The 16,361-nt window shown below is 43.1% G+C and overlaps 1 protein-coding gene across 1 annotated transcript in view; it reads right to left on the bottom strand.

Moving 5' to 3' along the window:
• Positions 1–570: 570 nt before the first annotated feature.
• exoc6b (exocyst complex component 6B) overlaps positions 571–16,361 on the bottom strand; it is a 113,074-nt gene continuing 97,283 nt past the window's right edge. Inside the window, exons 21-22 of the mRNA XM_074699123.1 lie at positions 4,713–4,825; positions 571–3,693 (exon numbers count right to left, since the gene is read on the bottom strand). Of these exons, the coding sequence (XP_074555224.1) occupies positions 3,567–3,693; positions 4,713–4,825 (240 nt within the window). The 3' untranslated portion in view covers positions 571–3,566. The remainder of the gene's footprint in view (positions 3,694–4,712; positions 4,826–16,361) is intronic.

Below are 16,361 nucleotides of genomic sequence, written 5' to 3'. Positions count from 1 at the left end.
ACACACAAATGAATACACTGGAGCACGCAAAGTTTGTGTTGCTTTGGACTCGAGTCGCTACCCTCCACTGAACAAGAACACACTCACACGCACACACACACACCTCCCACCTGCAGTGCCAACACACACATACACACAAACTGAGAAAGTCCTCGTTAATCACATCGCTCAGTGCTGACGGCCTTGCTGTCTCAGGGGTTGGAGGTCAAATTGGGAGAGTAACTAGTGCCTAGTTCCCTGATGGTGCAATTTTTTAGCTTAGCTTAGCTTAGCTTAGCATCAGGACTGGAAAGAGGCAGCATGGCTCTGTTTGAAACCTGACAGAATAAAAGATCTTTGAAACAGATTCTGACCCAACTACTCAACTCTAGAAAGCCAGGCAGAATTTCAGCTCCATGGCACCTCATTTGTGCTGTTTACTAACATTTAAGGCCATAAATAACACACTTTATACTTTGTTTCATCAATTTGTGATTCTGATGCCGTTTGGTTAAGATGCTAACCAAAGATCCTCTCCTTTGACAGACCTCCCACTTCACAAAAAGACAAATGACACAGGATGTTCTCAGCATTTTTTTTTCCATTTATTCCAAACTTGTTCGCCAACATTCATCGCAACTTTTTATTAGTATTCAATTTATAGATTTATCCATTAGTGGTTTAATACAACAGCGTGTACAGTGCTTCTGTCTCAGTAAAGAACTCTGCTTACAAAATACAAAACAAATCCAGCGACAATGTCTGCAGAGTGAGGGGTCTGGACACAGGTTCAGTCAGCTCTGCCTCCCTTAATCCTGGAACTACAATTTATTTTATTTTATTTTTTTATAACTCATTTCATTATATTTTCAACAAAATTTGGCTGTAAACACAGATGGCAGGATCTAAATTTAGCTGTTACCTCATTACAACAATTCACAAAATCCTACTTCTGAAGTCTAAACTTTGACTTCACAAGATAACATCGACAGTAGGTGTCAATTCATCCAAAAATATCTCAAAGAAAATTTGAGATGCAGTTCCAGCTCGAAAAAATCAACTTCAAATCCAAGATTTTCAAATAAAAGCATAAATGTTTAGTAAACTGCATCAAGACTCCAAACGCTGCAGATTTGTCGCTTTAATGGCAGGAAAAGAACAAAATACAGCAAAGGCACATTCAATAATGACGGCCCCGTTCCCTTACAAACACCTCTGAGTAATACACAGCTAAGGAGGGATGGAAAACACCCACACACACCTGCATTAACCCACACAAACACACACACACGAAGAGAATCTCACAGGAAATTCATCAATAAATCAAACATGGCAACCGCACAGAGAACGGCTTGAACATTCTCTACACACACACACATCAGACACACACTGTAAGTCTGAATCCCTTTGTAAAGCGCCTCAAATAATACACACACTCACACACACTTGCTTGAAAAATGCTGCAGTTTCTATTATTGCACCCAAGAGAAAAGCAGAAAACAGAGACCCATGTTAGTTCAAAGATAATCTAGTGTTAGTGTATTCTGTGCTTCAACTTAAGTGACACACACACACTTACACACAGCTGGTGCTTTAAGTGTATGGAAGACGTAAAAGTGTGTGTGCTTTCATTAGTAAAACAATTTCTTTACAAGCAAAGTTCCTCTCTGGACGTCCAAACAAAAAACATGTGCGGATTGCCAGACAGGGGCGCTAACCCCCCTTTAAGACCCAGGTGTTTAAGCAGGAGAGTAGGAAACACTCAGGCAACATTTATTTAAACAAAGAATTGAGTTGCCATGTTGGGGCAACATCCCCCTTTTTAACAGGCTGAACTTGTGGCAGGGTTGTGTTGCTGTGTTAAATAGCCAGGCCCATTCAAGTCTTCACAGGTTGTCCATTAAGAAAGCAAAGGGTTGCCAGGTTGGATGAGTATCCCCCTTTATGCAGTATATATATGCAGTAACTATCGAGTTTTTAATCCCACCTGATCCTGATTTCAGTGCTTTTCTAACCACACGCTCCGACCCTGATGTACATTCATTACGTTCTGTTACTGTGCAGCAGTGACGGGGTTAACGTGGAAGACGGTGAAGGTTCAACACAGAAGACAACAGATTTAAGGACAGGAACCAAAATGTTGTGTTCCAAAAATGACAGTGTTTCAAAAAAAACAGAGCAACTTTAAGTCCAGCCCTCTTTAGTTTGATAACGCAACTTTTGTTTTGTATAACAGAGCATAAGGGAAACATCTGGGAATAAGAATCAAAAACTGCAAAGGAGGCTAAATGTAACTTTTTAATCTAAAAAGAAATATTGTTGTAAATATCTGACCATATAGATATAGTAGTTTAGATAATAAGAATATAGTTCGAAATTTATGGGATTTGAGTCTTAAATTTACAGAAATACAGTCACAAAATAATGAGAAGAAAATCACAAGTTTGTAAGAACAAAACCAGAATTTCCCCAAATTTTTTCTCATCATTTTGTGAGATTATAAGTCTTAATCTTACACAATATAAAGTCCTGGATTTATAGGAAGAAAGCTGTAGAAAGTGAAGCTGTTGTCTTAAATATACCTGTCAGAAAATGATGTGAATCCAGTCATAAAATACAGTGGTGATACGTCTGTATCCCTGTACATTCACAAGAGTGTAAAGTCTCAGATGTATGGGAAGACAGCTGTAGATTTATGAGAATCAAGTCTTAAAATTAACTTGACAAAAATCATAAATTTAAGAGAATAAAACCTTATTTAATAAGACTATGTTCTACTTTGTTTACAAGATGCCAGGTTTTTATTTATGAGTGTAAAGTCTTAGAAATGTGGGAGAAGTTGAGTAAATGTAGCTTCAGAATTTTAGGAGACGTTATTCATACAATTTAATCACATTTAAAATCTCAGTCGTCATTATTCTACAACCTTCATCCTGTTCACCAAAGTGAATTAAGTCTTTAATTTACAAGAAACAAGGAATTTAATTAAGAGCCAGAGCTCATTCAGATTTTAGCCTTTTTATTTATGGTAGTGGAAGTCCTGGATTTTGGAGTAGAAAATAGTAGATTTATGAGCATGAAGTCTTTATGTATGTATGTTGCAAGTTTCACTAATTAATGTTAGTGGACGAAAGCAAAACCTCCCTCAAAGCAGTAGCTAGTGTACAGAAATATAAATCTGAAAGATTAATGTGTAAAGCTCCAAAGAAATTCATGGAGAGGTGACTTCATCCGGAAAAAAAAACGATGCCTTTCTTTTCTTTTAAAGAGGAGGATGTGAAGAGCAGGTGTCCGTGCTGAATAAGGTGTGGGGCGTACTCTGTGGATCTTTTAGTCAAGGTTTGTTAACAAAGAATGTTTTATCAGAACAGGGGAGTGAAGCTGTCAGGACACCTGTCAGAAAGCGTGCAGTTAGTCTGAGTTCCAGTCCGATCTGAGCCGTTAACCAGCTCAAGGTGCTGGCTGAGAGTGGCGGAAGCCCGGTGGAGTTAAGGTGCATAGATGGAGCTATGGTTAAAGTCAGGATGAAGGAACATCAGGCAGGTGGCTGGAGGAGGAGGAGAAGGAGGAAGAGGAGGGGGCTGGCTCTAGCTGTGGTGCTGGGCGATGAGGTTGCGTAGCTGCTTGATGACGGTGTCGATAAGTTTCTGACGGTCTCTGTCCGTCTTCCTGAACTGGGCGAACATGTTGTTCTTCCTGCTCGTCTCTTTCATCCTGGAGAAGAAGAAGAAGAAGAAAAATTAGAAGAAGAAGAAAAGGGGATGGACGGAAAGAGATTTAAGTCTGTTTAATGTGAAAATGTTGTGAGTCTGCAAAACTTCAACCAATACATTAATACATTCAGAAAAATACACACAGGTGCATATCACTCTGAGCATGCTCAGTACACACACACACACACACACACACACACACACACACACACACACACACACACACACACACACACACGTACACACACACACACACACACACACACACACACACACACACACACACACACACACACACACACACACACACAAGAAAAAGATATATCCGGCTCATGAGTTTGTGTGTGTGTGTGTGTGTGTGTGTTAAGTTGCAGAACAGTGGGTTGGTAAGGACCTCCAGGAAGTTCAGGGGACCAACAGACCAGACAAGCCCCGGCAGGGTGCTTCCTCCTGGGCTTAGAGGGACCACCAAGCCTGGGCCTTCTGGAGGTCTAGGACAAAATGCTGACCCGGATTAAGGAAGGTGAACCGGACTTTACTGAACAATGGGCGCAATCAAACAGCTCCATGTGTGTGTTTTAAGCCTGTTTCTACAGTTTTAGAGGTGCTCATGCCAGAATCCAGCTTCACTCAGAGCCACAGCACAACAAGAGCAGCAGGAGTACTCACGGCTTTAACAACCTGCAGGAACACCCACAGGACAGAAAGGGGACACAGAGGTCAGACAGGGGACACAGAGATGGAGGGAAAGGTAAATAAAGATGAAAAAGATAACTGCTTCTTGTAACAGATGGAGTAAAGAAAACGTGGTGATGTACTTCTGAGGAAACAAACATTCAGAGGAAGGAGTTGTTTGACAGTTCTTCCTGAAAATGAGCGTTCTGTTGGTCCGACGACCAACAAACCAACTCCTGATCATTGTGACAAAGGAACAGAGAGAAATGAAGCAGGAGAACAGGAAAACAGAGTGAGGAGAGGCTGAAAAACAGGAGTAGAGGCAACGAATAAAGGAGTGCTCACTTCTCCAGCAGGGCCAGTGCAGTGTGAGGGTTGACTCGCAGGTATTTACAGGTGGGTTTGCCGTAGTCAGCCAGGTAGGTCGACCAGTCCCACTGTGTGAAGAGGTCCAGTAACTAGATCAGGATGGACAGAGGACATTTATCAATCATCCATTAACAGGAAATAAAGGTTATAAACTTCAGATGATTCAGTCGTAGAATCCATGAGATCATATTTTCAACATGGAGTTTGAGTATCTCAAATCACTAAATTAGGATTTACAGGAAGAAAGTCATAACATCAATGAGAATAAACATATATCGATGGGGTTGAAGTCTTTACTATACTGTATGAAAAAAACAAAGTTATCATTTAATATTTCAGCTAAAGCAACGCTACAATCCACCCAAGTTTTTCATCCAGAAAGCAGCAGGAATGAGAGCTGGATTATATAATCCTAGAGCGTATAAACATAAAATTTTCAGATACAAAAATAATTTACAATTAATAAGAACAAAGAGGGAAATCACAAAATTATTAGATCTATGTCTGAAATTCCTGAGAATAAAATCAGAGTTTGTTTCCAGTCCTGGATAAGAGAGTTTAAAATCTAAGATTTAAGAGACAGGTTAGGAGGAAGGCTGTAGGTTTATCAGAGTTCATTTGTTACATCACGTTAGTAAAGTTCTTCATTTACTGGAGTGGGATCTGGGTTTCATAAAGACTTAACTGCAATGCTTTATGACATTTAAATTCATAAATGAACAAAATTTGAGATTTTGAGCAAATTAAGTTGTTATATTGTGTAAAAATTCACAAAGGAAGTTCCAAAATTGCAAGAACATAAGTCCTTATGGTAGGAGAGTTGCTGTTATACTTCTGTGATAAAGCTCTGATTTTAGGGGAATAAAGTCATCGTTTTACAGAAATTCATATAGTCGTGAATTAATCGTTCCCTTGAGGCTGGTTCCAAAAGAGCAGGAAGTCACACACACACCAAGCCAAAAAAGCTGTTTACACAGCAGAAATAAACTTTTTTACAGTCTGGTTCAAAAAACATCTTCTGAATCTGTAATTTAACTATTGGCACACACTGTACGGGGGTGAATTTTTTAACTTGGCAGTTTGAAGGAATTTAAGACCATAGGCTCGCCAAATCAGAGGCACAGCTCAGGTCATGTGACTGATGGCCGCCCTGTAGCTGTTGGTGTGGGGACTCAAAGCCCACCTGATAACAACCATTTGCTTCGAAACTCTGCTTCAGAAACAGACGGGTGATATCAGGGAGACCACGTCCGTTTATCCTAAAGCCTGTGTGGTAAACGTGCGTCTCAGGGATCTCCAGACCCAAGCTGCGGTATCCTAAGCTGACGCAGGACTTCCAAAGAACTCTGAGACCACTTTTCACAGGAACCGACAACCAAATCCGGATGTTTGGTTAAAGTGACCATAAAAGGTTTCAGATGAGCGTCTGACTGATCTCTGAAATCTTCTGGATTGCTTAACTTCTGGGATTCTTTCAAGTGGACAGCTCGAAGTAAATAAACATGAAACGTGCAGCGACACAGAGAACTGAAGGATGGAGGGATCAAAAACAGGAGGGAGGAGACGAGGAAGCTGAAGTTGTCCTTTAAATGGCCCACATTTCACAATGTTGCATAACCTGCTGAACTCTACCCAACACACACACACACACACACACACACACACACACACACACACACACACACACACACACACACACACACACACACACACACACACACACACACACACACACACACACACACACAGGCACAGGCACAGGCAGACCTGTAAGCCAGCAGACATATACACAAACACACACACACGGGCACAGACACACACTGTCTCTCTATCACGGTCTGTAACACACACGTATATATGAGCAGGGAGCCCCAGTGAACTCTGGGTAACACCAAACACACACAGATCCAGAGAGAGAAACCATATGTGAGCAAGGGATGAGAGAGAAGGGGGGGCAAAACCACATGTGGGGGAGAAATGAGAGAGTAAAGATGGAAGGAGACACAGATGGAGGAGGAATGGATAACAGGACAGAAGGGGGGGGGGTAGATGAAGGTGGAAGGACCAGGGAAGTGACAGACTTCAGATTCTGAGTCTCTGAAGAATCCCTGACATTTTTGTGCATCAGACTTCCAGACCTCTGCTGAGGGACCTTCAGGCCATTTGGTTCTCCAACAGAAAACAGACTTCACCAACCAATCAGGACTCAGAATTCATGGATCTTTTTAAAAGGGACTGCGCCTGAAAGTCTTCGTTTGGTGTTACAGCTTGCTAAAGAGAGGCAAACCCATTCAGATCTTCAGGGTCCTGCTTGTGAATCAATCTCTGCAGCTGCTGTCACACCAACCATGAGAGGAATGGAACTGTTGGCTAACTCAGGTGCTGCTGTTATAGACGGAGAGGCTCTGGAACGTTCCACAGCATGAAGACTAAAGCAGACTCACATTAAAGAGCTACGAGGGCTTATTCAGACCTGTGGTGACAGGACGCATGTTACCAGTCAGGAAGTTACAGGAAGTGAAGTGACATGACAGAGGAAGACTTGATCAGAAGTGTAATGTCATGTCATGACATGATGCAACAAGACCTAACATGCTGTGATGGGAAGTTGGTGGAAGTCATAAAACAATAACATGACATGGCGTATTCAGTTGTGGCGTGATGTAAGAAACTGTGTCGAGATCCAACGCAATGGGAAGCTCTGTGACTTTTTGTTGTGACATGACTCACAGAGTCCTAACGTGACATGACATGATGTGTTGTGACATAAGGTGACAATGAGTGGCAGGAAGTCACTGGTGACATCACATTACAGGTAGTGTAATAGACAGATTGTGTCGTGACGTGAAGTATTGCGCCCCGACGCGACAGGAAGTGTTGTGACATATTGAGATGTGGTGTGACTTGAAGTGATGTAACAAGAGATACTGTAACGCGACTTCAAGTAATGTGACCTGACATGATGGGAGCAGACATATTGTTCTATGACATGACATTTTATTGTTGTGACATGAGACAAATTGATTCCTGTGATATATTGGGTCATGGTGTGAACTAATGTCATGTACCAAGAAATGCTGTAACTAGGGATGGGTACCTTTCACATTTGAAACGATACGGTACCAACTCCCGGTACCTGGCAATCGATATCGGTACTCAACTGTACCAATTTTCGTACTATTTTGTGCGAAGATGGAAAAAAATATCAATTTTTTTAATAAAAGAATGTTAATTATTTTTATTCAACATATTTATTCTCTAATATATAACCTTTTAAGGCGTTGTTTATGTCCACCATGGAAAACCACCTACTCCTCCACTCCCTCACAGTCACAAGGATGCACTTAGGGTACCTAAACATGGTACCTTTTGATTTTACATGAATCGGTACCCGGTACTTTTGACTGAATTCGGTCGGTACCTATAAAAGTACCTAATTCGGTACCCATCCCTAGCTGTAACTGGACTTCACATAGTGTGAAGTGACGCAATGGGAAGTGACATGATGTAACACACTGCCATGTTTTGACATGTTTTGTTGTGACATCACTGACTAAGTCCTCATGTGACATCATGTGACAAGGGGTGGCTGGAGGTCACTGACATAACAAGATGAGAAGTGCAATGATGTGTCATGTCATGACATGACGTGTTGAGTTGTGACATGACAGGAAGCATCGTGGCATACTGAGTTGTGATGTAACTTAATATGACGTAACATGAGGTATTATATCAAGGGATATGACATGTTGTGAGGGGAAGCGACACAATGTGACTGATATTGTTTCATGTCATGAAAGGTTTTTTTTTGTAACATGAGATGTAAGATTCCTGCAGGACAAGACGTATTGTGTCCATGTGATGTGAGCTGACAGGTACTGGCAGGAAGTCACTTTATGTAATATGTTGGGTAGTGTCATGGTGTGATGACACATGACTACATGTGACACAAAATGACACTATGTAAAGAGAAAACGTGCCATTTCATAACATAACAAGAGTTGTGACATAAGGAGTCTTGTTGTGACAGGTAGTGGTGACATTTCAACAAGTGAAGTGACATGTTATGCAGAAAGTGACCTCACTTAATGAGGAGACATGAGAAACTGCAAGACTTCAGTTCATATGACATATTGTGACATATTGTGACATATTGTGACATATCCTGATGTCGTGACATGATGGGCTGTACTGATTCCTTATGTGTCAGGACATATTGTGCTGTGACTTGATGTAACGTGACTGGTTCAGGCAGGAGGTTGTTATGTTGTTACATGTTATGTCATGTGACGTGTCGTGACGTACTGACTTCTGATGTGACAAGATGTCACATATTATGTTGTGATGCGACTTAATGCAACACAACAGATACTGCAATGAGACTGAATGGGCGAAATGACATGATGGGAAGTGACATGGTGTGACATATTGTGTAGTGTTGTGATGTTTTTTTTGTCATGACGTGAGGAGGCCTGCTGATTCTTGACGTGTTGTGACATGTTGTGCCATGACTTGACATGGCGTGATGGGCAGAGGGTCACTTCATGTAATGTGAAGGGTAGTGTTGACACGTCTTGAGCTGTGAGGTGACACAACGTAACATGAGGAGACGTAATGTGGCATGACGTGGGGTAACAGGAAGAACTTCTGATTCTGCAGAGAGCTGATATTATCCTCTGGGAGTGACCTGATGGCTAAAGTTAGGGTAATGAATCCTGCATGGGAGCATTCAGAGGGTGAGGAGGTGAAGAGGTGAGGAGGTCACGTCTCTTACCTGACTTCACCTCCTCACGGCTTCACCCTCATGAAAACAGGAAGTGTCCTGAATATTTTCACGGTTCTGTGAGTTATTAAAACTTCCTGTCAGTCTGACTTTGGAGGCTGACTACAAGACCAATAGCTGATTTGGACTTCCTGATCTCTTCCCTCCCTCCCTTGTCCCCTTCTTCCCACACCTCCCTTCCTCCCTCTGCTCCTTTCACTTCTGTATTTACCTCTCCTCCCTCCCTCCCTCTTTCTCTCCTTTGTCCCCGAGCTCACCCTCGCACGGCCGAGGTTTGACCTGCTAATCTTTCCAAATAAACAAGTGCAAAGACAGACACACACACACACGCGCGCGCACACACACACACTCACACTCACACTCACACTCACACTCACACTCACACTCACACACACACACACACACACACACACACACACACACACACACACACACACACACACACACACACAGGCTGCATGAAAACAGGCTCTGCGTGCTGACTAACAGGTAGAAATAAAAACAGTTACACAAAGTTTAAATATCATCCGCCTATGAGCTGAAATGAACAGATTTGTGTGTTGATGAGGGACACACACATGGGAGATTGTGTTAGAGTGTGTGGAGAGCCACGACACATACAGTAGCAAGACAAAAGCTCTGAGAATCTGTGCAAACACACACACACACACACACTCACTCATAGATAAGCTGTGACTCAGGACAAAGATTTTCACGTTGTCTGGGATCAGATCGCCGTCCCTGCTCGGGAAAGACCCCGACATTTTTCTTTCCATCTTTTTTCAAAACGAGATGAAAAACGGAGGGAGTGAGGGAGAGGGGGATGAGAGGAGGAAAGGAAAAGTTCTCCAAAGATGGAAGATAAGGACGTGAAGGACTGCAAGGAGAGAGGATAGAGGAAGTAAGGAAAGGAGATGAGCAGCAAGAGGAAAGAAAGAAAAAAGAGGAGGAATGTAGATTGATAAAGGTGGAGTGAGGAGAGAGGGATAAGAGAAGGTAAAGAAGAGTGATAGAGCTTAGATGGAGTGAGGAAGATAAGGAATAAAGAGAGGAAGAAGCAAAAAGAGAAGAGAAGATGGTGAAGAATGAGAGCAAGAAGAAATGAGAAAAAACAGGTAAGGAAGGAGGAGAGAAGGAGACAAATGAAAGGAGGGATGACCAAAAAAAGAGGTGAGGTATAGTATTTGAAAAGAAAGAAAGTAAGAACGAAGGACAAGGGAAGAAAAAGGTGAGGAAGGAGGAAATAAAGGTGGTACGGTAAGGAAGGGGGAGAACATGGAAAAAATAATGAGGGAGGGTAGAAAAGAAGACAAAGGGAAGGACAAAGGAGAAAAGACAGGAGCAAAGAAAAGAGAATGTTGGGAAAGGGGAAAAGAGAAGCGGGGGAAAGACGACAGAAGAGGGAGAAAAAGAGAAAGATGAAAAGGTTAACCAAACTTAGAGAAGGAAAGAAGGAGAAGAAGAGGTCAGTTATGATGAAGAGGGGAAAAACGAGATGAGGGAGTAAAGTGAAAGAAAGGCAGGAAGAAAGGAAAGCAGAAAGATGTGAAAAAGAATAGAGAAGGAGAGAAAAGGGTGAGAGAAGAGAGTGATGAACGAGTAAGAGGAGGAAGTGCAGCAGAGGTATAAAGAAAGAAAAGAAGACGAAGAAGTAGAGAGGTGAAGGGAGAAAAGAAGGAGAGAAAAGAAGAGACAAGGAAGGAGGAGAGGGACCCAGAGTTTTAGGTGAACTTGAGGTCAGTAGGTAAGTTTGGAGAGAGAGAGGGATGGGGGGAGGGATGGAGGGAGGGGTGAGGGAGGGCAAAGACAGAAGAGAGAAGAGGAGAGGGGAAGGAGAGGGGGAGGAGGAGGAGACAGATAAGACTGATGAAAATGGAAAAGAAGAAAAAAGAAGAGGAGAGAGTGGCTCTTCCAAAAAACGAGCCACACACGAGCCAGCAGGTCCTTCTGGCTCGCTCTCACACACACACACACACACACACACACACACACACACACACACACACACACACACACACACACACACACACACACACCTGACCCCCGATTCACCCTAAACACACACACACACACGGGGAGAAAACGGCAGGTCTCTCTCTTCACCTCTCACTGAACTTCTCCCTCCGTCTCGCTCCCCCTCTCTCACCTCGCCATGACCTCCCCGTGCTATCGCTCCTGTCTCCTAACACACACTCTCATGCTCACACACACTCTCACACACTCACACACTCTGATTATTGCTTCCTCTTATTCTTCGGCGGGGGACGAGCAGAAAAACAAAGTGACGTGTTCTCCTCACTTCTCCTGTTTGTTTTCTCTCATTTCTCCTCCGTTAATGTGCTCCTCTTTCTCTCCATCATTTCTTCTCCTCTTCCTCTCTGTTCTCTCCTTTATCCCTCAGCATCCATCCTTTCTTTCTTCATCTTCCTCTTGTCAGCTTCACTCATTTACTTCCTTCTCTCCTTGTCATCTTTCCTTTTCATCCCTTTGTTCTCCCCATCCTTACCTTCTGTTTCCCACCTACTCCATCCCTCTATCCCCTTCTCCAGTTTTGTTCCCTCTTTCAACCTTCCTTTTTTCTGCACTCCTTACTCCACCCTTGTCCACTTCTTCCTTTCCCCATTCAATCTTTCCTTGTTTCCTTCCTCCTCTCCATCTTTCATCCCTCTTTTCTCCCCCCCTTTAACCCGGCCTCTCCTCCCTCTTCTTTCTTTCTCTTGTTTCTTTCAAATTCACCTCCTCTGTCTTCAAACTCTTCCCAACAACTTTACTTAGTTACACCTTCTTCATCCCTCCTTCTTTCTCTCTTCCACCTGAGCTCCCCCTCCTAAAGTCTTCCCTTCTTTTCCTCACCTCTTTCCAACTTTCATTCTTTCTCAGTTGCCCTTTGATTCTCCTTCTCTTTCCATCTTCATATTTCTCAAACCTTCTCCATTTCTTCATCCTCATCCTGTCTTCTTGAGCCCTCACCGTCCATCCACACCACCTCCTCCTCCTCCCCTCCTCTCCTCCTCTCCCTGGGTGTTTAGCAGACTTGTTAATGGTTATTCCGGCTGTAGTCAGGATTTATTCGTTTGGAACCGTTGGGGAATTGTCGTGTTCCCGTTCCTAATAGCCAAACGTCAGGGTCACCCAGAATTCATCATGTTTACACTCCAGCACACACACACACACACAACCACACACACACAGACGGACAGGGATTGTGATTATGTAATGCAGCTGCTATGAAGGACAGAAACATCCCTGCAGCAGACGAAGTGACGTCGTTCTTAAACTACAGAGAGGTGGAGTTCTCAGACCGTAGTCCATCATCATGTCGCCCTCTCAGCCGTCCATCTCCCTCCAAATCTGACGGGTGAGGTCAAAGGTCACTAAAAGCAGAGAAAGTGGGTTTGACTTTTATCAGCAGAAGCAGCCGTGTTGGCACCTGTCCATCTCTGCTGTCGGAATCCACCTCCATCCATCCATCAATCATCCCTCCATCCATCCATCCCTTCTGAACACGGCTCCTGTGAACTGACCACCAAACCTGCGCCTCAGATCTGGGTTCGAAGGTCACCGCCTGCACGTAACAACCACTCTGACACCTGACAATCAAGCTGCTCTCCTGTCGTCTGAACGCACTGTGTTTAATGTCAGACAGAAGAACAAAAAGCTCTTTGAGCGGGGAGTGAGGGCTGAGTGTTTGACACCTGTCCATCATCTCTGCCCTCCAACACGCCAAGAATTCACTAAAAGCAAAGGAAGTGGTCTTCCCTTCCACCTTCCCCTCCTTCCTGACGTAAATCCAAATTCATCTTCATCCCACATCTTGGGATAGCTTTTCCCCGATTTGAGGGCGGAAAGACCTCAAACTACCTGACATTGTCACATTATGAAAGGTCAGATTCCTGGAAAGGGAACAAGACATTTTTACTAAGTGGAGACTTTTACCATTGGATGAAAAATTTACAATCAAGACCTGAGGATCTTTGCAAGAAGAACGACAGATTTTCACAGATTTTTGGACTTTCTGATCCAATAAAATTGACTTTTAGATATTCAACCTTAACTGTCGGACTACAGGTTTTATTTATCAAACAAAGTATTAACACAAGATCTGATTATGTCTTGATTCAACAGTTGGTGAATAAATCATTACAAAAACACAAGGAGAGATATCCATCATGTCATAGAAAAGTGTATCTGACAACGAATGTCCAATGATATCCAGTTGTAAATTCTCACACTTTCCCGTTTCCACCTAGTGGTCTGGTTTCGATCAGTAAAGCCTGGTCCTGTTTGTGTTGTCACAGCCAACCTTGCCCTTCTTGGTAGGCGGTAGGGATGGGCAGTGATGGGCAGTGATGGGCAGTGATTTTCAAATATCTGAATGGTCGTGAACATTAAAAAAATGGAATGGTTCATGTGACGATGGCTTTGTCCTGTCTGTGGCAGATCGCAGTTTCATGCAGGATGCTGGAGCTGTTAAGCGTTAATTTCACAAAAAAACAGGATGAGTGGGGCAGGAAGTTGTGCACAGAAACCATCTAAAATGCCTAATGACTTTTAAAATAAAACAAACTGTGTCAAAACCAGATCGTACTTAACTTGGCCATGACAACAAACCAACATTATGAACGGGGATAGACCAGAAGTGAACAGGCTGGAGGATTCACAGCCAGTGCGAAGTCGTAGTTGAGAAAAGTTTAAATAAAAATGAGACAAAAACACTTGATAAGATTTCATTTTTTGCAGTGTAATGGTGTGACATCAGTGTACCCCGCCAATAAATGCAACGAAGAAAGAAAGCATGGCACAGTTTCATTTGGACAGCAGTTTCACACTGTTCGGTGACGCCATTTTCCAAACAGAAAGTTCTCTTCATGTCAGGGTTATGAGTTGTTCTTTACCATCGCTGTCACACAGGAAGTGATGATTCTTTCTACCAATCAACAGACTGCAGTGTTTCTAGCTCAACCTTCCGGAGTCAGATCAGTATGACTGGCACCCCAGCAGAAGGGACAGTATGGGTCGGTACTTTGGGGACCTGTCCTGGTTCTACTCAAAGAAAATGCCATCAAATGTGTGCTGCACAGAGACGACCCAAACTGAGCCACTTGGTGGAAACAAAGGTTATATGAACCAAAACTGAAAAACTGTTGGTGCTATGGCTCCAAAGTCCAGAATGAGCCTGACATCCTGCAGAAAAAAAACAGTCCAACACTTAACCTCTAAAGCTTTTAACCTCTGAAAGCAGGGGTCAAAGGTCACATCCAGAGGTTATCTGTCCGTGCTGTCAGGCTACTGTTGAACCCGTGAAGCCATCCTCTCACTTTACCTCCGCTTACAGCAGTAATAGCAGAACTTTTTACACTCTTTCTCCATGCTCACATTTGTTTCTAACTACACGTTGTGTTTCTGTAAACCAAAAGTAGAAGCTCTGTAAATTTGCACCCCGCAGCTTGGACAGTATCGCTCCATCTAGAACAATGACCCAACTGGAGTACGCTTGGATGTTATCGCTTTTCAACAGGGATCTAATTTTTCTTCCTTAGCGGAGGGCCAGAAATTAAATTAAAACCAAAAGCTTGTGTCTTTGTACATGCGCCTGCAGCCGTCTCTTGACCACAGCGCCCCGGCTGCCAGCAACCACAACACAGCCCCGTCTCCACTGTGATACTCCTTCAATGTACACACTGTGCTCCGTTATTAATCCACTGTGGGTCTGCGTGTGTGGGGTAATAAAACACAGCAGAGAAGAGATAAAATCATGATGCTTTATCGCTCCCTGTAGGGGGGTTTGGCTTTGTTTAGTTCTCCAACACAGAGGGGTTAGAGGTCAGCTGCAGAACAACAGCAGGGGAGGCTTCTTAAACACACAGATAGATCTGTGCACCAGACTTTGATCAAAATTTACACAACCCTGACTCAGCAACACACCCTCAACGGGGTGGAAAGAAAAAGGGCCAAACTGCTTTGAAACAGTCTACTCTGGTACTCCAGGAAGCATCTCTCTGCTTCAGGCTCTCGTCTGGCTGGATTGGGCCATGATCATTTTGGTGAAGTAGACGCAGGGCAGAGCAGTAGCCAAAACTCCAAATCATTCCAGCCAAAACCTGTCTTTGACTCTGAGCTTTAACTCATGATCAGAGGTAAGACAGCAGCAACTTTAAAGTTGGCTTGTGTATGCTACACACAATGACCGTTACAAGTTATCAACTTTTTTTGTAACTAAATAGGCCTGATGATTTTTTTTTTTTGTCAGAATGAAAACCTTTATAGTCCTCTTGTAAAATGTTGGATGAGGACCAAAACACATTCACATGTTTGGTATCTCAACCTGAAGAGATCTTTATGCTTCTTTTAAGCTCATAGCACAGTGACCCCTAGTCACATGTTCTATGCTGTGATTATTAACACCTCCCATTGTGAACCTTTTCCTTTCAAATCTGCTCAGAAATCTCTCTCAAGCCTTCATAAAGCATCACTGATCAGGTCATGTCCTGTACTTAAAGGTTGTGTCTATGACATAGCATCATCTGATGTCTCACCATGAACCAGGAAAACATTGTGGGTCCTTCATATGAAGTCCAATCTGCTTCAAATTTCATGCACACCATCAAGGCCTACCTCCCGAAACATCTATAATTTAACATTTCTGCTACTGCAATAGCTCCCCCCTCTGGGAATTCATGGTAGTGTATTTCACTGGTTGTTTGGGCTTGACCTCATCTATTTACATGGCTTTTTGCCGAGGCACATTTTGCTGCCCATGTGGCGGCCGCGACATGCCTCAAAGGGTGCACAATGGGCGAGGGCCTGCTTATTACCACTTGTGGCTTCAATCTATTCTATTT

The sequence above is a fragment of the Halichoeres trimaculatus genome, unplaced genomic scaffold (genome assembly GCF_033239565.1).
Source record: "Halichoeres trimaculatus isolate MK-OKI-2021-1 unplaced genomic scaffold, fHalTri1.1 fHalTri1_scaffold_22, whole genome shotgun sequence".
In the NCBI taxonomy this organism is placed as follows: Eukaryota; Metazoa; Chordata; class Actinopteri; order Labriformes; family Labridae; genus Halichoeres; species Halichoeres trimaculatus.
Note: the sequence above shows the minus strand (reverse complement) of the source record. Positions and strands in the feature narration are given on the sequence as shown.